This window comes from Pogona vitticeps, chromosome 5 (genome assembly GCF_051106095.1).
Source record: "Pogona vitticeps strain Pit_001003342236 chromosome 5, PviZW2.1, whole genome shotgun sequence".
NCBI lineage: Eukaryota > Metazoa > Chordata > Lepidosauria > Squamata > Agamidae > Pogona > Pogona vitticeps.
Window position 1 is genome coordinate 89124868 of NC_135787.1, and position 25615 is coordinate 89150482.

The 25615-nt window shown below is 41.3% G+C and overlaps 1 protein-coding gene across 2 annotated transcripts in view; it reads left to right on the forward strand.

Annotated features, from left to right (window-relative positions):
- LDB2 (LIM domain binding 2) overlaps window positions 1-25615 on the forward strand; it is a 343436-nt gene that overhangs the window by 65577 nt on the left and 252244 nt on the right. For both annotated transcript variants that reach the window (XM_020809833.3, XM_073001068.2), the window contains exon 2: window positions 13717-13819. In XM_020809833.3, the coding sequence (XP_020665492.3) occupies window positions 13717-13819 (103 nt within the window). The remainder of the gene's footprint in view (window positions 1-13716; window positions 13820-25615) is intronic.

Here is a 25615-nt window from a genome sequence, read left to right on the forward strand (position 1 = left end):
AATTAAAAGACTCCTGCTTCTTGGTAGGAAAGCAATGACAAACCTAGACAGCATCTTAAAAAGCAGAGATATCACCTTGCCAGCAAAAGTATGCATAATAAAAGCTATGTTTTTTTTCTGTAGTGATATATGGAAGTGAGAGCTGGACCATAAAGAAGGCTGACCACTGAAGTATTGATGCTTTTGAACTGTGGTGCTGGAGGAGATTCTTGAGATTCCCCTAGACTGCAAAAAGAACAAACCTATCCATTTTGAAGGAAATCAACCCTGAGTGCTCTCTGGAAGGACAGATCCTGAAGCTGAGGCTCCAGTATTTTGGCCATCTCAGGAAAAGAGAAGACTCCCTGGGAAAGACCCTGATGTTAGGAAAGTCCGAAGGCATGAGGAGAAGGGGACGACAGAGGAGGGGATGGTTGGACAGTGTCACCAAAGCTACCAACATGACTTTGACCCATCTCCGGGAGGCAGTGGAAGACAGGAGGGCATGGCATGCTCTGGTCCATGAGGTCACGAAGAGTTGGACACGACTTAATGACTAAACAACAACAACAATTGGGAAGGGGGAAGTATGCACAAACAATTGTTAGTACATTTTAAATATAAAGAGAGTGATCCAGAATTAGTCGTTGAATATGTAGATAAGTTATTGAACTTATTACAACTGTCTCTGGAAACAGCAGCAGAGAACTTACAGAGGTCTCGGAAAAAACAAAAACTATGGTACAACAGTATGACCAGGGAAAGAATACTTCAAGCCGGTGAAGAAGTATTATTGTTAATACCTATTAAGGGAAATAAATTACAACTGGCATGGGAGGGTCCATATAAAGTGGTTTCTAAAGTGAGTGAATTATGTAGTTCAGAGGGAAGGAGAAGGCAGAAGAGTGGTACACATGAATATGATCAAGCGCTATCACAGAAAGGAGAATTTTGCCTTATACACTATTAAAGAAACTCCCAATGAGCAGCCTGAGTTGCAGTGTTGGGAAGGGAGGGGTGATCCCCAGTATAACCCAGAAGAAGCCATTATTAGCCCTGCTCTATCACCAAAGCAAAGAGAGGAAATTAAAAGCATTCTGCAGAAATATAAACAAGTGTTCTCAAATAAACCTGGTGTGGCCAAGGGTGTGGTGCACAAGATAGATACCGGCGATGCACAACCCGTAGCTGTCACTCCTTACCAGGTAATGGGACCCTATGTTGGCAAGGTCCATGCAGAACTTGATGAAATGTTGAAAGCAAACATTATTATTCCTTCCACAAGTCCTTGGGCAGCACCGATAGTGTTGGTGGACAAGCCAGATGGTAATATTTGCTTCTGTATAGACTATCAAAAGTTAAACCACCTCACTAAAACCGATCTTACCCGATGCCTTGGTTAGATGACCTTATAGAGGCCATAGGGAAATGCAATTATATTTCAAGCCTCAACCTAACTAAGGGGTTTTGGCAGGTACCAATGGGCCCCAAAGATTGAGAAAAGACTGCTTTGGGGGAGACATTTTGACCAATCCCCACTTTTGTGGCTGAGGACTATTTGTGCCAACAACAATAAACTGATGAGGTGGGCACTACTTCTACAGGACTTTGACTTTGAGAACTGTGAAAGGAACCCAGAACATGTCATGGAGACCAGAGGACTGAGGAGAGACTAATGAATTAAATGTTTATTGTTGTTATGGTTTGCTTATATAAACTGATGTGTTGAGTATTTATAAATGAGTGACATATATTTATGTGTTGAATTGGTTTAGATCCTAAATGGTAAGTGTATTATATGGTTAAGTGTATTGGTTTAATATGTACCCTGTGTTCCGTTGTTCATAAGGGTAAACTGTAAAATTTTCTCTTAATGTTGCTGAGAAGCAGAGCTGAGAGATATGCTATAAGAGGCAGAGGCAGAGAGTCAAGGGGTAGATTGAGTAAGTAAGAGAAATGTAAGTCAGGCAGTAGAGAAAAGTCAGAGGAAGTAATAGAGTGTGCAGTTTGGGAAATTCTGAGGTGTGATTAGCTACTGAAGATACAGTGGTGCCTCGCTTAATGACGATAATCCGTTCCAGGAAAATCGCCGTTAAGCGAAAACATCGTAAAGCAAAAATAAAAAACCCATTGAAATGCATTGAAATTTGTTCAATGCGTTCCAATGGGGTAAAAACTTACCATCCAGTGAAGATCCTCCATACGGTGGCCATTTTCGCTGCCTGTACAGCAAGGAATCCATCCCTAAACACAGCGGGGAGCCATTTTAATCGCTGATCAGCTGTGCAAAAAACATTTTGCGAAGAATCGGTTCCCGAAGCAGGGAACCGATCATTGCAAAGCAAAATTTCCCCATTTAGACCATCGTTTTGCAATCGCAGTTGCGATCGCAAAAAGATCATCGTTAAGCAGTTTTGTCGTAATGCGGGGCAATAGTAAAGCGAGGCACCACTATATTTATGAATCAATCTCTGTAATCAATAAACCAAAGTTTTATTTAAAAGAACTTGAAGAGTGGACCTGAATCTTTCTGAGGCAATGGTGATTTAGGGATCACCTGGTGGCAGCAGTGAAAAGAGGAGAGTGTTTGCCTTCATGTGCTCTGAGGCTTACAGTAAAAGGACAAGCAAAAGGGGCACAAGGCACCTTGGCCAGCATCCCCCAAATACTACATCCATCAGATTGCTGTGAAACAGAGCATGAATTCATTCATGTAAAGGACTCCAACTTCCATCTTAGACCGGCCCAAGGTATCAGAAGCTAATCCAGGGGTACCAGCATGATTGTCCTTTCATTATGTGTGATAATAACACACCAATCTGAGACACTGGTAGTTCACTCAAAATATTTGTGTCCATCATATGGGCAATAGGCATGTATAGGATATGAAGCATCAGGGTTCCTGATGTCTTCACAGGAGCACTGTCTGATAATTTTCAGGGTCCCTTGTGCTTGTAGCATTGCTGTACCTAGTTTAAATAGTCTGGAGGGAGAAATGGAAGGACTCTACTCAAATGTTTGAGAAAGAAAGAGGTTTACAGTTCAGTTGCTTTGAAACCAAATATATGTCACTGAAGGCCACATTTCAAAACAACCCCTTATTTCTGCAGTCTTGTAGGCATCCTTCCATCTCAAGAGACTATGGTAATGTGCTCTGAATAGAAGACTTGGAACAGTGTCTACTGTGGCTGAGAAGGCCAATACAAGAGTGACAACCCCTTCTAAGTTGAAGACTAATATAATCTGTTCCCTGTCCAGCTCCCTGATTTTGTTGGTTTCAGGACTGCCTCTTTGCCTCGGCCTGCAGAACAAGTGCCTCTTCAAATTGGAAAAGACCATGATGCACCACCTGCCTCCAGGCTGAATGCTCAGATTTCAAGGTTTCCCATCTGTTGAGGATTATTTTTGCATCTTTCTGATCTTCTGTGATGCATTGTTTTCCATCCCATCAGCTTATTAGGATAAAAGAATTAGCATCTCTGAATGTGGAGAATACCTGTTTCAGAAATATGAGCTATTATTATATTGCATTCTGGAGTCCTGCACCATTGTCCCTGCCAGAATGTTATGCAATAAGCTGGAATGGAAAATTTGTTACAAACACTTAATTAATTCCATTGCTGATAGTGTCCTCTGGAACTGGACATTTATCAGAATTGATTTGGTGGGCTATCAGCAGATTTGTATCTACGTTTATAAAAAATGTGTGCACTGAGGCAAAAAAGAAAAAAAATGCTATGTTGAATTAGACCAAGGGCCAGTGTAGCCCAGCATTCTGTCTTCACCAGTGACCAGCCAGATGATTCTGAGAGGTGCATGTGCAGAACATGCTTGTGGTCAAAGATACATCTTGTTTTCTTCCCACTATTTAGATGGCTAGTGCCTTTGAAGATGGAAAACTCACATAGAAATGAATTTCAGTTCCACATTTTGAAGCTTGGCTTAAGCAGAGAAGACTGGCACACATATGCAAGATTTTTTGAATTCTTTTTTTCTTTTTGACACCATGCACACCTCTGTGGTACCCAGCTCAGGAAGATCTGTATGGAATAAAACTTTCTGTCTGTCATTTTTAGTGATCTAGTAAAATATCACCCACCATAGAAATTAATCTGTTTTTTTTTTCTGAAACAAACTAATATGGCTACCTCTCTGAAAATTTTGAACCTTGAAACTCCATATTTATTGTAATACGGACTAGTCATTAAACAGACCAGATCCTTTGAGTTTACCAGATCTTAGCATAATCATATTTTATGACAATTTAATTATGGACTGTGTTTTTTCTGTCACAAATCCAAGCTGAGAAAACTTGCTTATTAATAAGTATTGTGACCTATACTTCTTTTGTGTTTTAGTGAAAGAACTGTTACATACAGCACTGATGTTACCTGTCTGTCATGGGTTTGGAGGGAAAGTTCCATCCTATGGGGAGTGGAAGGCGGGACATCAGGAGGAGGGGCTGTACTGTATAAATATGTGATGCCTGTGTGGTGAGGGAGAAGATGCTGAGAGACACTGGGATGTGACGAAGCAGCAGCTGGGAAGAAGAAGCTGTTGTGGGAGTCTGTGTGTCAGACAGGGTACTTCTGTGTGTCAGAGTACCAACCTGATAGGTTCAGGTGTCTGTTGGTGAGCCAGAACTGATAGGTTCAGGGTCTGTGCTTCAAGTTAAGGGTTCTGGGTGAACCAAACTGTGTGTGTGTATGAGTGAAACTAAGCCACGTTACTTTATCCTATTCACCTGATTGTTTATTTTTCCCTGTGTGTATTTAAAATAAACCTTATTCTTTTTATTGTTTAAAAATCCATCCCTGGTCTGTGTGACTTCTTAAAGGGAATGGTTGGTGGCAGCTTAGTGTAACTGTGTGACATATCCCAGTAGGTCTGGGTTTGTCACATTGATTGGTGTCCAGCGGGTGGGATACGACTGGTCCAGTTGTCCAGCGGTCCAGCAAAGCCTTGGCAAGTGTGCCCAGAGCAAGGGGGGTCTAGTCAGGGACAGTCTGAGGCGCGTAGGTAATCTTCTAGGTGTACCTCACGGGGAGGTGCACTAGTGGAAGAACGTGCCAACTGGGGAGACTTAGATTAAGGTGCTCTGAGGCAGCCTAGTTTTGGCGGGAAAAAGCTGAGGCAAAACTGCGTAGCAACAGCGAGCTAGCTTGCCAGCTGAGAGGCCCAGCAGAGGGGGGTAGGCTCTGACTCGATACTGTTGCAAGTTAGTGCTGAAGAACAGCAGCAATCTCTAGGGAGAGCTGGTTCTGAGGCAAGAAGGAAAAAAGTGGACGTTTTATTTTGAGGCTTGACTTTTTAAAGCAGCCTGTTCTGAGGGGGGATTATGCCCTTGACTCGAAGCCAGATGGCCGATATGAGTGAAGTGAAAGACCCCCAGATTGACCAAGGTTCTGAAGATGAATTTGGCTCAGTGCAAGGTGACAGCACAGGAGAGCAGAACCCAGAACTTAGAAAATTGCTCATAGCCCAACAGCATGAACTGAGGATGAGGCAATTTGAAAGGGAGGAAAGGGAAAGAGAAGAAAGGGAACGGGAAAGGCAGAGGCAGTTTGAAATAGAGAGAATGGAGAGGGAAGAAAGAATGGAGAGAGAGAAAATGGCGTTTGAATTAAGAAAATTGGAACTGTTGAACCAGAACAATAATAACAATAGGGATTCTGAGGGAGGCCAATTGTCTAAAGCTGACCTGAAGAAATTCCCTGTGTACCACAAGGGAGATTGTCCCGAGGTGTTCTTTTCCTTAGTGGAAAGAGCGTTTGTGGACTTCTCAGTGAGGGAAACTGAGAAGATGACCATCATGCGGTCTTTAATCAGTGGTAGCCTGGCTGAGGTTTATGCCGAGATGCCTGAGGAACTGATGAAAGATTTTGCAGAGTTTAAGAAACTGGTGTTTGCAAGACATGGGATAAATGCAGAGCAGCTGAGACAAAGATTCAGGTCCCTAACCAAGAAGCCAGAGCAGACTTTTACCCAAGTGGGGGCCCAATTGGTGAGGCTGCTTGAGAAATGGCTATCGCAGGAGGGGACAGAGACCTATGAGCAGCTGAAAGATTTGATAGCACTGGAGCAGTTCTATTCAGTCCTGCATGGGGAATTGAAATTCCAGGTGAGGGAAAGGAAACCAAAATCTGTGGCACAAGCCGCAGAGATCGCAGATTTTATTTCCCAAATAAGAAAGCCCTTGGGTGAGGGGAAATCTGTAGGTAAACCCAAAGAAACCTACAGCAAGTACTCTCAGGGACCAGGGAAAAGCCAGCAAGGGGGAGGGGCCCATGGTGAAGGGAAGCCCTCAGACATGAAACAAAGACCTCAGATTTTGGAGGGAAAACCAAAACAAGATGAGAGAGAATCAAAATACACCAGAAAATGTTATTTCTGTCAGGGAAAGGGTCATCTAATCTCAGAGTGTGAGAAATTAAGGCAGCTAAAAGGAATGGTGCCTCAGAATTCTAGTGGGACCAAGCCAAAAGCTGTGTTCTGTGTCCAGAAAGAGCAAGGCTCAGTCTCACTGAGGGAGCCTGTTGCCATGACTACTCAGTCTGGAACAGCTACCTCTGCTGATCAGGCTGAGGAAAATGGTCCTCTTGTGGAGGTAAAGCGCTGCTTGCTGGTGAAAACAGATTCTCAATTGTTTGAGACAGCAGGAGTGGACGTAGGAATACTTGACCGTCAGTATAGGGGGCTGCGGGACACTTGTTCCCAGGTAACCCTGTGCCATCCAGATATTATTCCTAGGGAGTTTATAATCCCAAATGAGAGCATAAAGGTAGCAGGGATTGAGGGGCAGGTAATCTCTCTGCCAGTAGCAGAGGTACCTGTCAACTTTCAAGGCTGGAGGGGAGATTGGCGGATAGCGATTTCATCGACTCTGCCAGCAGCCGTGCTCGTGGGAAATGACCTGGCTGAACATGTGAAACGGGTGCTAGTGATTACACGCTCACAAGCCACCACAGGGACAGTTCAGGGGGGTAATGATGAGCCAGAGACGGAAGCAGAGGGGAGTTCAGAAGCTGTGGTGGAAACCTTAACCACAGACAGCAGATTTGGACAGGAGCAAAAGGCAGACGCCACTCTCCAAAAGTGTTTTGAACAGGTGACTGACGCCCAGCTAACACCTGAAACCCCAGTGAGATTTCTGGAGAAAAAGGGGATTTTATATAGAGAAACCCTGAGGAATATCTCAAAAGGGGGAGAGGGGATCAGAAGTCAGCTGGTGGTACCTGAAAAGTATCGCCCCATGATCTTACAAAGGGGGCACTCTGACATGTTTGCTGCACACTTAGGGGTGAACAAAACACAGCAGAGAATCACACAGAATTTCTACTGGCCTGACATAGGGAAGCAGATCAGGGAGTTCTGTAAACAATGTGATGTGTGTCAAAGGCAGGGGAATAACCGCGACAGGACCAAAGCAAAGTTGTGCCCTTTGCCTGTGATTGACACTCCGTTCAAATGCATAGGGGTGGATATTGTGGGACCTTTGCCCAAGGCCACAAAGAGGGGGAACAGGTTCATTCTAACCATTGTGGACCATGCCACAAGGTATCCTGAAGCCATACCCTTGACTAACATTGAAACTAACACAGTGGCCGATGCTTTGGTGGGGTATATGTCCAGGATGGGATTTGCCTCAGAGATAATCACAGATTTGGGCGCATCGTTCACATCAAAGCTCATGAAACGCTTATGGCAAATCTGTGGAATTAAGCACAAGGAAACCACTGCTTATCATCCTGAAAGTAATGGGTTAACTGAGAAGTTCAATGGGACTCTAATGCGCATGATTAGGGCTTACTTGGCAGAGAATCCAAACAATTGGGACCAGAAGCTGCAATCCCTTTTGTTTGCTTATCGATCAGTGCCACAAGCCAGTACCGGGTTCAGTCCATTTGAACTTTTATTTGGGAGAAGGGTGAAAGGGCCCCTTGATTTGATCAAGCAAGATTGGGAGCAGATCACCCAGGATGACCCACAAGACGTTGTGACTTACATAGACACCTTGATGAATGACCTAAGGAGAAATCTAGAGCTGGCAGCAGAAAACCTGCAAGCTCAGAAGGTCAGACAGAAAACATGGTATGACCACAAAGCTAGAGAGAGGCACTTTGACCCAGGGGAGGAAGTGCTTTGGCTTAGGCCCTGCAGAGAGAATAAACTGCAGCTCAAATGGGCAGGACCATATAGGGTCATTTCCAAGATGTCAGACCTGAACTACCTAATAGAGCAGGAGGAGAACCAAGCAAGGAGGGTGGTTCATGTGAATGCCCTAAAACCCTACTACAGAGGGGAACAGAGGGTTCTATTTGCTATAAAAGCAGCTGAGAGTGAGGAAGCTGAATTACCCTTCTGGGAGGGTAGAGGGGAAGTAAAATACAACCCAGAGGAGGTAAAGATCAGTCCTGCACTCACCCAAGACCAGCAGCAAGAACTAAAAATGCTGCTTAGTAAATATCAACAGGTGTTTTCCAACAAGCCGGGGATAGTGAAGGGAGTGATGCATCGGATCCACACAGGGGATGCACCCCCGCAGGCAGTATCCCCATACCGAGTAACGGGACCCTATAGGGACAAGGTGCGGAAGGAGCTGGACGAAATGCTGAGGGAGAACATAATCGTCCCCTCTTCTAGTCCTTGGTCCTCTCCGATAGTCCTTGTGGACAAGCCTGATGGGAGCATTAGGTTTTGTGTCGATTACAGGAAATTAAACCGTGTAACCACTCCTGATGCCTACCCAATGCCCAGGCTAGACAACCTGATTGAAACCATAGGGGGTTGTCGGTTCATCTCATCATTGGACCTGGTAAAGGGATATTGGCAATTAAGAATTGATCCCAGGGATCAAGAAAAGACTGCCTTTTGCAGCCCTTTTGGTCTCTATGAGTTTCGAGTCCTGAGCTTTGGTCTCAGAAATGCACCAGCCACATTCCAAAGGCTGATGGACCAGACCTTGGCAGGGCTCAGTGACTTTACAGTGGCCTACATTGACGACATAGGGATCTTCAGTAATACCTGGGAAGATCACCTGATACACCTGGAGTTAGTGCTGCAGAGGTTAAGTGCAGCAGGGCTAACAGTAAAGGCCAGCAAGTGTCAGCTGGGTAGCCCAGAAATAAAATACTTGGGTCACATGGTAGGGGGAGGAATGATAAAACCCCTGGAGGCCAAAATAGAAGCAGTTCGTGATTGGCCTAGACCCAACACCAAGAAAAAAGTCAAATCATTTCTTGGGTTGGTGGGCTACTACAGAAAGTTCATCCCGAGGTTTAGCGAGATTGCGGCTCCGCTGACCGATCTGACGAGGAAGAAGGCTGATGACCGCATCCCGTGGACCAGCGACTGTGAGGCGGCGTTCCAGAGGTTGAAGGAGGCGCTAATCAACTATCCTGTCCTGCGTGCTCCAGACTTCGACCGGGAGTTCATCATCTACACCGATGCGTCTAACAGCGGGGTAGGAGCAGTTCTGTGCCAGGAGGATGAGAATGGTGACCAGCATCCAGTGTCCTACCTGAGTAGGAAACTTCAAAAAGGTGAGAGACATTTGGCAACCGTGGAGAAGGAGTGTTTGGCCATAGTCTACGCGATCCAGAAGGCCAAGCCTTACATCTGGGGAAGACATTTTATTCTGTGTACTGACCATTCACCATTGCAATGGTTAAAGACAATGAAAACCCACAATAGCAAACTTATGAGGTGGGCTTTAAACCTACAGGACTATGACTTTGAAGTGAAGGTGGTCAGAGGGTCAGTGAACTGTGTTGCTGACGCCTTATCAAGAAGACCTGAAGAATGAAGACGGCGAAAGAAACATGGACTCTATGTGTATATATTGATGACACAAAGGTTAAATGTACCTGGTTTTTCTGAATTTGGTTTGTATGAATAAAGGTAAATTGATGTAATGCTAATGGTAAATGTTTAAATGCATAATTGCTATGTTTAACTTAGAATGTAAGAATAAGTAAGTATGATATGGTATGTATAATTGTTGTTGTGTATTTTATCCAGGTTGTTTTTTGGTGAAAAGCACCTTAGCTTTCCCCCTACAAAACAACTTATAAAGAGGGGAGGTGTTACATACAGCACTGATGTTACCTGTCTGTCATGGGTTTGGAGGGAAAGTTCCATCCTATGGGGAGTGGAAGGCGGGACATCAGGAGGAGGGGCTGTACTGTATAAATATGTGATGCCTGTGTGGTGAGGGAGAAGATGCTGAGAGACACTGGGATGTGACGAAGCAGCAGCTGGGAAGAAGAAGCTGTTGTGGGAGTCTGTGTGTCAGACAGGGTACTTCTGTGTGTCAGAGTACCAACCTGATAGGTTCAGGTGTCTGTTGGTGAGCCAGAACTGATAGGTTCAGGGTCTGTGCTTCAAGTTAAGGGTTCTGGGTGAACCAAACTGTGTGTGTGTATGAGTGAAACTAAGCCACGTTACTTTATCCTATTCACCTGATTGTTTATTTTTCCCTGTGTGTATTTAAAATAAACCTTATTCTTTTTATTGTTTAAAAATCCATCCCTGGTCTGTGTGACTTCTTAAAGGGAATGGTTGGTGGCAGCTTAGTGAAAGTGTGGCAGATCCCAGTAGGTCTGGGTTTGTCACAAGAACTACCATGTCATTATGTTGAAGGAAGAAAAGAAAGAAACATCTGTTCCTTCAACCATAATGGATTCTCTGGACAGAACAGTGAAAATACCCATTTTCTATCCTAATTTGAACTCCATAGAATGTTTTAACCTGCTGATTTTTGCATTCTTGAAGTCAAGGGGAAAAAATCTGAAACTGAATCCATCTGAATGCACAAATAAGGAGTACAAAAATGAACACACATTCCCAATTAAAACCACATGTTCTAATATTTGCTAGTGAACTAAATGGTATCCACAGTAGAATTGTGGAGGAAACCAAACTAGAAAAAAAGTGTAATTGCAAGAAGGAAAAATGATTTTAAAATCTCCCCTTTTGAACAAAAAGAGTTGAGGCTGCCCCCAAGCATCTTTAACTCATGCACTGACAGGTTACCTGGGATTTTTGGCACAGTCATTATGCTCCAGTTCAGCAGTAATGAGATATTACCATGGAAACCCTCCTTTCACATTGCACACTCATGCTCCCAAACATAAAATAATGGACAAAAATTAATACTTTGAAATATACTTTAAAAATACATTTAAAGCAAAGGCCAAAAAGAAAAAAAGAGTGGAAGAAACTTGACAACAGGTTCAGGAGAGAAGTGACCAGTGACCCTTGACATTTATTTTGCTATAGAGTTCCAAGAAAGTTTTCCCCTCTGTAAAAATTACATTGCCCAAGTCCAAGGCAATTTTGCTTCCTGCACTTTCTTCAAATGAAATGTTTAAGATTTTTTTTAGTATAATGCTTGTATTGGTACCATATTTCTGTATGTCTGAACTCCAGATGATTCAGGATTCTTTCTAGGTGGTCCATTGGTGCAGTATGTGTTATTTCATATTGTTATCAATGTTGTGAACTGCCGAGAGTAACCATCGGTCAGATGGGCGGTACAGAAAATGAAGAAAGAAAGAAAGAAAGAAAGAAAGAAAGAAAGAAAGAAAGAAAGAAAGAAAGAAAGAAAGAAAGAAAGAAAGAAAGAAAGCCAGCCAGCCAGCCAGCCAGCCAGCCAGCCAGCCAGCCAGCCAGCCAGCCAGCCAGCCAGCCAGCCAGCTTGGATGCTCCAAACAACTAATTATGAAACTGTGGAACCAGACCTTGGATCAGCACCAACTCTGGCACAAATATAAGAGAAAGTCTGTTTTTTTAGCACAACCTTGCCAGTGTGTAAAATGTGTACAATTGTACAGTAGTTGGAGCCTTCTTTGGCACTGCCCTTCTTTGGGATTGGGATGTAGACTAATCTTTTCCAATCCTCCGGCCACTGTTGAGTTTTCCAAACTTACTGGCATATTGAGTGTAGCACCTTAAGAGCATCATCTTTTAAGATTTTAAATAGTTCAACTGGAATGCCATCACCTCCACTGGCCATGTTGTTAGCTATGCTTTCTAAGGCCCACTTGACTTCACTCTCCAGGTTGTCTGGTTCAAGGTCAGCAAGCACACTATCTGCGTTGTGCGGGACATCCAGATCTTTCTGGTATAATTCCTCTGTGTATTCTTGTCATCTCTTCTTGATGTCTTCTGCTTCTGTTAGGTCCCTATCATTTTTATCCTTTATCATGCCCATCTTTGCACAAAATGTTCCTTTAATATCTCCAATTTTCTTGAACAGATCTATGGTTTTACCCTTTCCATTATTTTCCTCTATTTCTTTGCATTGTTCATTTAAGAAGGCCCTCTTGTCTCTCCTTGCTATTCTTTGGATGTCTGCGTTCAGTTTTCTGTAACTTTCCCCAACTCCCTTGCATTTTGTTTCCCTTCTCCTCTCTGCTATTTCTAAGGCCTCGTTGGACAGCCACTTTGCTTTCTTGCATTTCCTTTTCTTTGGGATCGTTTCTGTTACTGCCTCCTGGACAATGTTATGAGCCTCTATCCAAAGTTCTTCAGGCACTCTGTCCACCAAATTGAGTTCCTTAAATCTGTTCTTTACTTTCACTGTGTATTCATAAGAGATTTGGTTTAGATTACACCTGACTAGCCCTGTCGTTTTCCTACTTTCTTCAATTTAAGCTTGAATTTTGCTATAAGAAGCTGATTATCAGAGCCACAATCAGCTCCAGGTGTTGTTTTGGATGATGATTAAAAGGTCATTATCTTCAATGTAATCTATATTAACTCCTGGTACTCAAAGGCAGAACAAAGATCTATTTGCATCTCAATGAATCATCCCAAAATGATTGCACACCCTAGCCCTGTGTCATAAAGATACAGGCCAGCTCTTAAAGGGGAAGGATGGATAATTTTAAGTACAAGCACAAGTGGATGAGGTCTTTTTTTCATGCCAAACAGTGCTGTCAGGGTACCATGTACAATAGCAATGTGCCAGCATGGACAGGCACTATCTTAGGGATGACCTATCTAATTATGAGCTGCTTGAAGTTTAAAATCTTCAGAAGAAGTCCTGTTAAAAATGCCAACAGTTTCAGAGCCTTACTGTAGAGGCATGCATTTCTTTCGCCTGTCTCTCAGACTGTGGAAAGCACTCCTTTCCAAATTTCAGTCTAGCCTGACTGATTTTAAGGAAGAAGTAACATCTGTATTATTATTATTATTATTATTATTATTATTATTATTATTATTATTATTATTATTATTATTATTATTATTATTATTATTATTATTATTATTATTATTATTATTATTATTATTATTATTATTATTATTATTATTATTATTATTATTATTATTATTATTATTATTATTATTATATTGGTTTTTAATGCATTATGCTTAATTTTAATGGTTTTATGGTGGGTTTATATTTTTGTTAATTTTCTAGCTAAGTGTGTGTGTGATCTGTTTTTATTTTTTTAAGACATTGGAATATGTCAATGTTGACTCAAATGCTAATAAAAGGCATTTTGTTGGTGGGTGGCCAAATTATGTGCCACTTTCTAGGTTGCCATTTTGGGGCTGTTGAGTTTAACTCCAAGATTCGGCTTTATTTGTGTTCAGTTGAGATCATCAATGCCTTACAAATTTTACTTTGTTAGGAATATTTTAAAAAGAAAACTATGAACTTGAGAGAAAAAAAGAAAAATCAAAGTTTATTTTTTCCCCCTTACAAAATAATTATTTCTTTTCTCTCAGGACAGTGATAACCTCTGGTGGGATGCCTTTACAACAGAATTTTTTGAAGATGATGCAACATTTACTCTTTCATTTTGCTTGGAAGATGGACCAAAGCGATACAGTAAGAGACAAATGCTTTCTAATACTTTACCTTTTCTTCTGTGTATTTATAAAACGGATCCAGATGCCAGTTGAAGCATAGCACTGCTATAACATTCTTTTCAATGTGTATCAAATTATATTGGGGTATGGAAAAGCACCTCAAATGTGGACTGTGTCCAGATCTCCATTCACTCCGAAATGAAATTGGGCAAATCACTCTCTTCACTTAACCTGGAAAGTTTTTCCAAGAATAAAATGAGATAAGCTTGTGTGTCCTGCCATGAACACTCTGTGGGATTCATATGGTTCAACGGCAATTGGCTAAAGAGACAGATTTTTTCTTAGAGCAATATACATTTGAAATATATGTCCATGCTGGAACAGTCTTTGTCTGGCTGATGAGAGTGGTAGGTAGGTATACTTTATTACGGTCAAAGACCAGTAAAACCAGAACAGTATAAAATAGATACATACAATTATTGTTTAGGAAAGTCGAGCAGGGTAATAAAATTCCATTAAAACATGATAAAACAACCCCTTATTTCCAATTAATAACATAATATATCCTTGACATAGATAAAACCACAGATAGTGTTGTATTAAAAATATTATATTGTCGATCTAAAATCACCTACCCAAACATCTGTTTACGAATAACCATTGCTGCAGCACAGAATTTGGCCACTTGTCTAGTAATATAAGGGGTACTGTCAGAGAGTAGCCACTGCACATAATCCTCCTCTGATCTCCCAGGAGATTTACAGATAATAGAAGATATAAGCTCCATGCGAAGATCCCGATAACAGGTACAAAAAAGAAGAACATGACCAACTGTTTCAACTTTATCACTATTACAGGGGCAGAGACAATCTGATGCAGGCAAACCTCGAAATCTTCCCTCCAGAAGCTTAGAAGGTAGTACGTTAAGCCTAGCTAGCGTAAAAGCCCTTATGGCTTTAGATGACATAGTGCTGGCTAAGTACGAGGAGGTGATAAAGGCAGATTTCTTAAGGAAGTTATATTTCCCTAACTGGCCAACATGGTCCTGTAATTCAATGTCCCATACCCTTAACTTCACCGCTTTAATGGCATCTGTAAGACCCATTGCTATAAGTATACTGGGGGAAAAGCCAATTTTCAATATCTCTTCTGTTATGTGCTTCTTCCACTCCGACTGAAAAGAATCTAGTAGGATCAGTGGGGCCAAGCCTTCTAATGAAAAAATCAGTTTAATCCAGTATATCAGCATAAGGACTTTAGCCTGTGCTTTAATGGATTTTAACCCGACCTCTAAGCGGAGAGCCACATTGGAAGTACAAGGTGGGACTCCAAGGATGGCTCTCACAAACTTGGTCTGAACAATCTCCAGAGGTCGTAAATTAGCATAGGCGAACAGTTGAGAACCATAAAGCATTTGTGATATAGTCCTGGCCTTGAAAACTTGTAATACCGAAGGTACATGTTTACCCCCAACAGTATGAAAAAATCTTGTTATTGCCACAGTATTTTTCTGGGCATTCATTGCAGCGTGGTTTACATGAGTAACCCAGGATCCTGAAGAGTGAAAAACTATGCCAAGGTATTTATAGCATGCTACTTGCTCTACAGGGTGACCATTTAGAGACCATTTGTGTTTTATTCTCCTTCTACTCACCACCATAATCTTGGTTTTAGCATAGTTAATTATTAGTTGTTCTTCATTACAGTAGGTGGAGAAGGATCTCAGAAGTCTTCTAAATCCCACGCACGTAGTTGACAATAGAACGGCATCATCAGCATAAAGTAGAGTTGAAATTGGGCGAGAGGCAAGTTTTGGTTGGTGAAAGTTGGGGTTACTTAAATTTCCAACCAAGCCATTGATATAGAAATTGAACAATGTGGGGGCTAGTATACATCCTTGTCTCACCCCATTAAGTACAGAGACCTGGTTGGATAAGATCCCCACGGAGTTACAAAGAACCCGCAAATGTGTATTTTCATGAAGTCACCGCATTAACAGAAGAAGCCGTTTATCAATACTTGTGATCTCAAATTTAGTCCAAAGGCGTTCCCTTGGTATGAGATCAAAAGCAGATTTGAAGTCTATGAAGGCTGCATATAGAGCACCACCTTTAAGGGCAGAGTATTTAGATGCCAGGTGGTGTAAAATAAGACCCTGGTCTATGGTGGATCTTCCCAGCCTAAATCCAGCTTGCTCCTCTGCCAGTATATTCTCATCGAGTAGCCAATCTTGTAATTTACCCAATAAATGCCTTGCATATAGTTTGCTAATAGTGTTTAGTAAGCTTATTGGACGATAGTTAGCAGGGTCCCCTCTATTTCCTCTTTTGTAAATTGGGACTACAATGGCTAGGCCCCAATCCTCTGGAAAACATGCTGTTTTGTCAATCCAGGTGAATAAAGAGGCAAGTACTGGAGCCCACCAATCAGCGTTAGACATTATAAGGTCAGGTGGAATATAATCAGTTCCAGGAGCCTTGCCTGGTTTAAGTTGCTTAATTAACATTAAGATTTCCCTTATAGTAACTGGGGGCCATTCGGGTATATGATCGAGATCATTCTGAGAAGTTAAAGTGCTAGCTGAATGGACTGTGTAAATACTTCAGAAATGTTCTTCCCATATACTAGGCAATATATAGAAATCTTGTTTGGGAATATGGTTAAGTGTACCCTTTGTTACTATCTTCCAGAAGGAAGCTGAGTCCTTCAAATTGGAAGCAGTAATTAAACATTGCCAAGTTTCCTTCTGTGCTTGAAGCTTTTTCCTTTTTACCAGAGCCTTATACTTCTTCTTAAGTGTAAACCAGTCTGATGGAATTCTAGTCAAGTTCTGTTCTCTGTAGGTCCTATAAGTGACCAATAACTCATGTTTAACTGCTTTGCACTCCGAGTCAAACCAGGGCTTTTTATGAAGAAAGCCAGTAGCTGGTTTGTCTAGCCTTTTACATGTTAGATGAGTTTGCAAAGATTGTACCATACGTTTATAGGCCTCTAAGACTGGTTCCACTGAACTTAGAGAAGTAATTAAATTACTGAAATATAAATAAGGCTCTGAAAACAGCAGCTGTCTCATGGAAGCATCCAATTCTTCTGACCACTTAATGCGGGCCCCTCTTGTAGTGGCTGCAATGGGAGTTATAGAAACAAGGTCCGCAAACACTTTATGATTATTAAAATAGATCTTTAAAACCAAGGGTAGATGGTCGCTTTCTGCACGATATACTACATTAAAATCATGTATTCGATCCATCAAGTCCCTGGAGACTAAAACATAATCTATTGTGGAAGCACCTGCTAGAGAGGTAAAGGTAAATTCACCAGGTCTATCACCGATTATGCACCCATTTAAAAGGGATAAACCTGAATTATTGATCATATACCTCAAGCGTAGACCAGCATAATTACAACCACAATCTTTAAATTCCCTGTGATTAAAATTTGGATGAAGAATAGGTTCTGGGAATGACACGTTGAACCGTGCAGAAAGTGCCTCATCATTTGTACCTATCCTAGCATTGCAATCCCCAGCGACTATTATAGAAGCATCAGGATACAGTTGTATTAAATGCTCAATATAATACTCTAGGTTAGCCCACAAGTCATCTGTCATCGCCCGAGATTGTTGCGGAGGAATATAAACATTAATAAGTACTAACAAACACGTAGCAATCTTCAGCGTCAAGGCAGAAGCTATCCTGAAGGAAAAATCCCATGCCACTACTGTTGCCTGTAGCTTTGTTGATAAGAAGGTGGCCATACCACCCTTGGGTCGACCTCCTCTATCGCTGGGCGAGGCATTAATGGAATATGCCACATAACCATTTAACACTGGATCATTTAAAGACCATGTTTCTTGTAGTAGAATAATGTCAAAATTACTGATATAATCAATGAAGGCAGGATCCGAGGCCTTCGTCTGCCAGCCCGCAATATTCCAAGATAAAAATTTGATTGCGGGTCTTTTATGCCGAAACATGGGATCTTCCAAGTTAGGTAGCTGAAGAGGTGGAGAATCATTACCCAAGCCACAAGCTAATGGTGGCACTAAATGAAAGGGAGAAGATGACCTAACTGAATTACAATGAGTTTGCATACTAACTTCATTTCCTGAGACATTGGTCATAGTATGCTTGGCATCACAGGGTTTCTCCCCATCACCTACAAGCTCTAGGCCCACTGGGTTCTTCACCTGCAAAGAATAGCTCCTGACACCATGTCAATTCTTGTGGTAATAGTTAATTTCTTGACCAAATGACTGTTTGGAAAGCCTATAGGTGTTAGCTCCCCTTGAAGTCTCGCTATTCCATCTGCTTATAATGACTGGAATTGGATATCCAACAGCCAAGTCCAGATCCACACTTGGTAGGTTCATGGATGAAATATTCTTTGTCTGTGGGGGTAGCTGTTGTGAACCCTGTATGGAGGGTTGAGCCCTCTGCTTGGAGGAGTGGATCAAATCCAAAGTTATGGGGTCCTTGAATTGGTCTGTGCCGCTATCCTTGAGGGGCCTCCTGGAGTTCGGATTCTCTCTCTGGGCGTCCTTGGCTTGTGTTACAGCATGCTGGGTATTGACGCCAGATTCTTTCCCTTTTGCAGCATACTCTGGTGATTCTATAATTTTAAATAAAGGTTTGTAATTCATTCTTCTTCTTTTTGGTGTACGTTTCCAGGCCTCCTTTTTCTTCACAGGTTTGGGCTTGGCCTTCACCGAGTGTAGGGGAGATGCCTTTCCACCAATCTTAGCAGGATCCTTTCCTGGAGGATAGTGTATTGTACTTGAGGAGACCGTTGTGGACATAGGTTTTGGGGAGTCTGCTTTAGGTGGCACAGGGGTAATAAGATTCCTCTGAGCCTCTGTCTGGGAACTTACACATAGAAGTAACTCTTCTAGTGTAAGCTTGTCAATTCTGTCAATAGTTTTTGGGGACAGATTGTAATAGTTCATCTTATCAGATGCACACCGTGTATGTTCAGCCTGGCTCTGGCTCTGGCTCAACTGGTCTGTAGCATTTTTGGCAAAATGCATCCTATTTTCCATCAGATGATCTGCTATAGAGGCCACAGATTGATTTATTTCCTTCAGTGTGTCTCTGATTTCTGCTAAAATTCTGCAGCTACCAGGAGACTCATGTTCCCCTGTTACTGGTGTAGTGCCTTTAGTTTCTGGCATCTCAGCATTTATACAGTTCAAGTTCTGCTCTCTAAGTTTCCCAGAGTCATCTGGCGAAATCAGACCATTAGAATCCAAGGCCCGATCTAAAGCAAAATCTGACAGTCTTAACCTGCCAAAATCTACATTCACCGTACTGTTTAGCAGGCTGCCTATGAACTGGCTACTTTCCTGTAACTGACAGTTTGTCAAGAGGCTGTCAGATAAATCGATATGAGGAGTAACAGTATTCTCTATATTGATTGTTAAGGGTTTAAGTGAACTAGCAAAGTCAGTTATCTTGGTTTGCTTCAATTTCCTTGCGGGAACAGGGTAGACTTTAGCACAATGTTTAGCATTATATGTGTTAAAGTTCCCAGGAGGAGTAAAAAGCTTGGAAGCGCTGTGGCCACATACCTGGGCCTGCGATGGTTTACATAGTTGATTACCTCCACTTGTCCTGCTGGGTCCCAGGTCCGAGACAGGTGTAATTGATATTGGAGTGCCACGCTGTATCTGTCTCAACACTGGAGGAGACAGGGTAAGATCGAGTATTTCCATATTATGAAAAATGAAAAATGTAGAATGCAAATATCCACAGAAACTGAAAGCAGTCCACAACCCAAAAGTTCTCTTAGTTTAGCCGTGCTGTTCTGTTACTCACAGAGAAGTAGCTCCCTTTTCTTGTTTCCACTGTAATGCAGATAATTCCAATAGTCCAGTAGTCAAGTTTCTATCTTTCCAAGGCCAGAAATATATATTTTCACGGTGGTATTCCTAATATTATTACTCCTTTATCTTCAGAGGCATAAACAAAGTTAATGAGGCCGCTGATAAGAGCCGGGTTTTGGTATCCACTGAATACAGTCTCCGGCTACTCCCTCCTTTTCTTCTTCCAAAAGAGCAGATTCAGAGATTTAAAAACTAAAAGACTTAAAAACTGTCTAAAACCAAAGATGTTAAAAAGCTATCTAAAACTAAAATGATAAAAGCTATTTATAGCCAAGTATAAAAAGATTAAAAGGTTTAAAAGACCGGGTTAAAAGTAAAATAAAATAAGGAGGCAACTAGGAGAAAACGCTGCTGCCTCCTTCCAATCCCAAGGCCCCGGCGCGGCTGTTAATATATACCGTTTGGCCCTTTGTATCTAGAAGATCCCGGGAAGCGCCCTCATAACTCAGAATCAATCGAACCGCGCGCAACTATTAGTAGTGCAATTCCCGTTGGCTGTGGGTTATTTCCGCTTTGTTGCACCCAGTGGGGAAGAGCAATAGGAACGAAGAGTCCTGTGACAACTTTAAGATGGGCATGTTTTGTTATCGGCGGCCCCTGATGAGAGTGTCTGTTTCAGGGTAAGCTTCATCCTTAAAAACTTTGTTTGTGAAATATATTATATTAATATATTAAAATATATTAATTTCTTCTTTTAAAAATGTAAAGTAATTTTCATAATATAAAATAAGAACAGAAAGACTGTGGAAGGATAATTTAAAACCCAGAGTTCAAAGACCTGAAATCTACTCATAAGGTATTCCTGAACTGGGATTTGAATTAGGAGAATTGTGGTGCAAGATTGTGGTAGGTACATCTGTACAATCTAATATGTTTTCTGTTACAAAAATAGTGAGCAGGTCCACAATGCTCAGTCACTCTCAATTGGAGCAGGAGCAGCTATACAGACGATATGCAAGTTCAGCTGGTTGATAGTTTAGCTGTCTTCAGCTGTGGATTTTCCCTACTGTAAAAAAAAATCAAGCCTGTTTTCTTTCTCTGATTTTTGGGATGAAACAAGTCAGAAAAAGATGCCTGCACTCTGCTAGGCAACATGAGAGACCTGCTAGGCAACATGAGAGAGAGATCATTTACCTGCTGTAACCATGACAAGCCTAATTGATGCAGAAAGTACTCAGTGTGCTTACTACCAGAGAACACACTAAACCAGTGGTTCTCAACATTGCTAAACCCAGGTGTTCTTAGAGTACAATTCCCCCCCCCAAACTTGGTTAGCACAGGTGGTGGCGAAGGCTTCTGGGAACTGCAGTCTGAGAAGACCTGAGTTACCCATGGATGGGAACCACTGCACTAAACCAGTGGTTCTTAACCTTTGTTACTCGGATGTTTTTGAACTGCAGCTCCCAGAAACCCCAACCAGCACAGTTGGTGGTGAAGGCTTCTGGGAGTTGCAGTCCAAAACTCCTGAGTAACCCAAGGTTAAGAACCAGTGCACTAAACCATTGCACAAATGTTCTGAATATGATCAGATATTGGCTAGGAAAAGGTAAAGGTTGCCCTTGACAATTTTGGTCCAGTCGTGTTCGACTCTAGGGGGCGGTGCTCATCCCCATTTCCAAGCCATAGAGCCAGCGTTTGTCCGAAGACAATATTCCGTGGTCACGTGGCCAATGCGACTTAGACACGGAACGCTGTTACCTTCCCACCGAAGTGGTCCCTATTTATCTACTCGCATTTGTATGCTTTCGAACCGCTAGGTTGGCGGGAGCTGGGACAAGAGACGGGCGCTCACTCCCTCGCGTGGATTCGATCTTACGACTGCTTGGTCTTCTGACCCTGCAGCACTGAGGCTTCTGCAGTTTAGCCCGCAGCGCTACCACGTCCCTGAGATATTGGCTAAAAGGATCTAAAACCTACTTGCAAAGTGAGATCTGGGCTCAATACCACTTAGGTAGGAAGGCATGCTCATCTGTTGGTAGTTCTGGTGTATATCAGAAGTACAAGAAACTTAAAATGGTAGCAAAAAGAATGATGAGACAAAAGCTGTCCACAAGACATGGGAATATATAGCATTAGCAACCCTAATTAATGGACATAAAATATATTGGATTTTATGCTTCTCAGCAGCCCTTAATTTAAGACTTTAAAGAATCAGTTATATACAGCATCATACCCTCTAATATTTCTCAGATGAAAGCAGGCACATTCTTATATGCCTATGACATTGCTATTCATGATGCCACCAATAATGCTGAGCCTCTCCTCCCCTGATATTTGATATTATTTAGCACAGTGTCAGCAGTTTAGACTGACGGCAGGTCTGCAGCTTTCAGCCTCAATTCTTTGTTAGCCCAACTTGTAGATCTGTGAGGGTCTCCATCCAATGAGGCCTGATAGTTTGGCTTCCAAAATCAAGTGCGTTCAAGCTCTCTTGCCATTGTACTCAGGATGTGTCCTAATCAGTGCTGAAAAGAGAATATATAGTACTTAATGGGATTGGGAGATGATACTTCTGTTAATGTATTTGCTTCCCCCCCACCTGCACAGCACCATTGGCTTATGTCCAAGACCCTTATATATAGTATTACTGACTCAAATATCCTGCATTTTATTTATTTATTTATTTATTTATTTATTTATTTATTTATTTATTTATTTATTTATTTATTTATTTATTTATTTTATATGCTGCCCACTCTACCCAGAGGTCTCTGGGCGGCTTACAAATAGTTTTGTAACTATTTATTTGGTTTCCTTTTTGTACTGGATCTAAAATTTTACATTTATCTTTGTTAAACTTCATCCTGTTGATTCCAGATTAGTGCTTGAGCCTATCAGCATCTTTTACAATTTTGTTTCTATCTGCCAGAGTATTAGCTGTTCCACCCATTTTTGTGTCTTCCATATATCTGATCAGCATTCCCTGCACTCTCTCATCTGAGTCATTAATAAACACGAAGAAGTGCACTGAGCCCAGGACTGAGCCTTGTGGTACCTCCTCTCAGTTTGATTAGTAGCCATTGATAAGCCCTCTCTGAGTACAAATCTGCAACCAACAATGTATTCACTTGACAGTTGTTCTATCTAGCCCAAACTGAGTTAGCTTGCTAAACAGAATATCATGGGAGCAATTTCTCAAAAGCTTTTCTGAAGTCAAGTTTTATTACATCTCTGTCTTTCCTGCCATCTACCATAGAGATTACCTGATGATAAAATAAAATAAGAGTAAGTTGGCAGGATTTGTTCTTAATCCATGCTCACTTTTAGTTACCACTGCATTTTTTTCAACATCTTCAAATGTTGACTGCTTTTTAATCTGATCCAGATTTTACCCTGGGATAGATGTCAGGCTAAGTGGTCTGTTGTCCTTTTTGCTGTTTTTGAAGATAGGGACAGTAGCTGTACTCCAGTCATCTAGCATTTCTCCATGATTTCAAGAAAATAGTAGTTGTTCTGAGAGTTCTTTAGGCAGTTCCTTCAATACTTTAAAAACCAACTTAAGACCTGGTTATTCAGACAGGCCTTCCCTCCAGGCACTACTTAATTTATTCTTTCATCCCATCTTGAGTTATTGCTATCATTGTATATGGTTGATAAATTCTTATTATATATTAACAGTTTTAATTTTTTAATGTTGTGAGCTGCCCAGAGTAGACAATGTCTAGATGGGTGGCATATAAGCGCAATAAATAAATAAATAAATAAATAAATAAATAAATAAATAAATAAATAAATAAATAAATAAATAAATAAATAAATAAATAAATAAATAAATAAATAAATAAATAAATAAATACATGAATGAATGAATGAATGAATGAATGAATAACTAAATAACTAACTAACTAACTAAATAAATAAATAAATAAATAAATAAATAAATAAATAAATAAATACTCTCAGATGCAGTTCAACAATAACCTGCAGACAGTAACTTGTTCAAAGTAATAAGGTATTCCTTTGCTATTGGTTTATCAATCTCAAGGTGCAATCCTGTCCCTCGTACTTCACATTTCCCTGGAAGGTCATGACTGTTTTTTGCGAAAAGATCAAGCTAAAGTAGGTCTGGAGCATGTCTGCCTTTTCTTTGTTGTCTGTTATCATTTTTCCATATCCATTGAGTAATTGAGCCACTGTTTCTTTTTTCTTTCTTTTTCTATGTATGTTCCTTTTTGTTACTTTTAGCATCTCTTCCTATCCTCAGTTCATTCTTGGCTTTTGCCATCCTAACACTATCTTTGTAATTCTTTTCTACCTGTGACCTGGCCTTACTTCTACTTACTATAGGTAGCCCTTTTTATTTTCAGGTCCTCTCTGAGCTTATTGTGAAGGCACATTGGTCTCTTTTTTTTGCTGTCTACCATCTTCTTGTTGGAATTGTTTGTACCTGTACCTTTAGAATTTCCTTTTTCAAGAAACTCCTACCCATCAGTAGAACATGATCATATTCTCCCTCTTGCTCCTACTGCTTCCACCAAATAATTTCTATCGGTTAGAATCAAGTCATGGACAACTAATCCTGCAGTTTCAACCTCCACTTTTTGTAGAAGAAAATTATCATTGACACAAGTCAGGAATTTCTTGGAAAGGCCATGTTTGGCAGAATTTGCCTCCCAGCAGATATCAGGGTAATTGAAATTTTCTCTTATTACTACATGATGTCTCTTGGAAATTCTTGCAGTCTGTTTTCTGAAGTTTTCCTATTCATCTTCTCCTTGTTTGGGCTTGCTTTGTTCTTATTGTGCATAGGCCTTCATCTATCTTTAAATTCAGGTTTGCATCTCTCTGCCTTTTCTAATTCAATTTGAAGCCCTCCTGGTGCAGGTCTTCATACTGTGGCCAAACACATTATTTCTAGACCTTTTAAGGTGCAACGCATTGCTTACCAGAAGTCCATCTGCCAGGAAGGATAGTCCATAGTCTCAAAACCCAAATACCTCATGTCAGCACCACCTTCATAGCTAGTTGTTCACCTAGAGTATTTTCTGTTCCCTTTCTATTCCTTTTCTGAGTGCTGAGAAGACTGTCTGGTTCAAAGTGTTGAAGTTCCTTCCCAAAGCTTCAAAGTATGATATTATTTCTTCATAGTTCTTCTTGGCTGTGTTGTTTGTTCCCACTTGGGGGAGAAGAAGAGATATGCATCCATGGGATTCTTGAGCAATGAAAATTATTTGATCACATCCCTAACTCATCCTCTAGGGGGACAGCATATTTGATGGGTCCATGGATCTTCTCGGCATATTTGGTTTCAATCCTATACAGTAGGGAGTCCCCTACTACAGTTATTCTTTTTGTTTGTAGGATGCAGGTTCAGTGACTCTGCTTTGCTTAGTGTCAGCCTCTGTCATATTGTCCCATGGGGGTTTCCCTGTATTTCTTCCTCCATATGCTATCTGCCAGATTCCTCTTCAAGAATCTGAAAGTGGTTTTGTAGTTCTATCAGTGAAGAAGGTCATCTTCTTTTGCTCCTGTGATTCTTTTGCATGGTGCTTCCTCCACTGTGTTTGTTCCCTCCTCAACATTCTCCTCTTCTTCTTTGTCTTGCTGTTCTATCACTTCCAGTGTTTTCCTTGGCTGCAGCTGCTGTAGAGTTCTCTGTGTGTACTCTTTGGCTTCTGCTATAGCCTTAAGCATGGCTACTCACTGCTCCAGTTCTTTCAGTTTTTATTTCAATAGTGCTACCAGTTTGCACTTGCTGCATGTGCACATCGTGTTGTTCTCAGGCACAAAGACAAACATTGTACACATTTTGCAGGTCACCACAACAAAAATATCTCTTTTCTCCATAATCTCTGTTACCATTTTACTTTCTTCTGTTTGTCTATGAGTGCCATTTGCTTTGACTTGTCCTCCTTGAGGGATGGTGGAAACATCCAACCATCCATGACTACATACAGAAAAACCTTTTGTTAGGTGCCTCTCACACCAGACTCT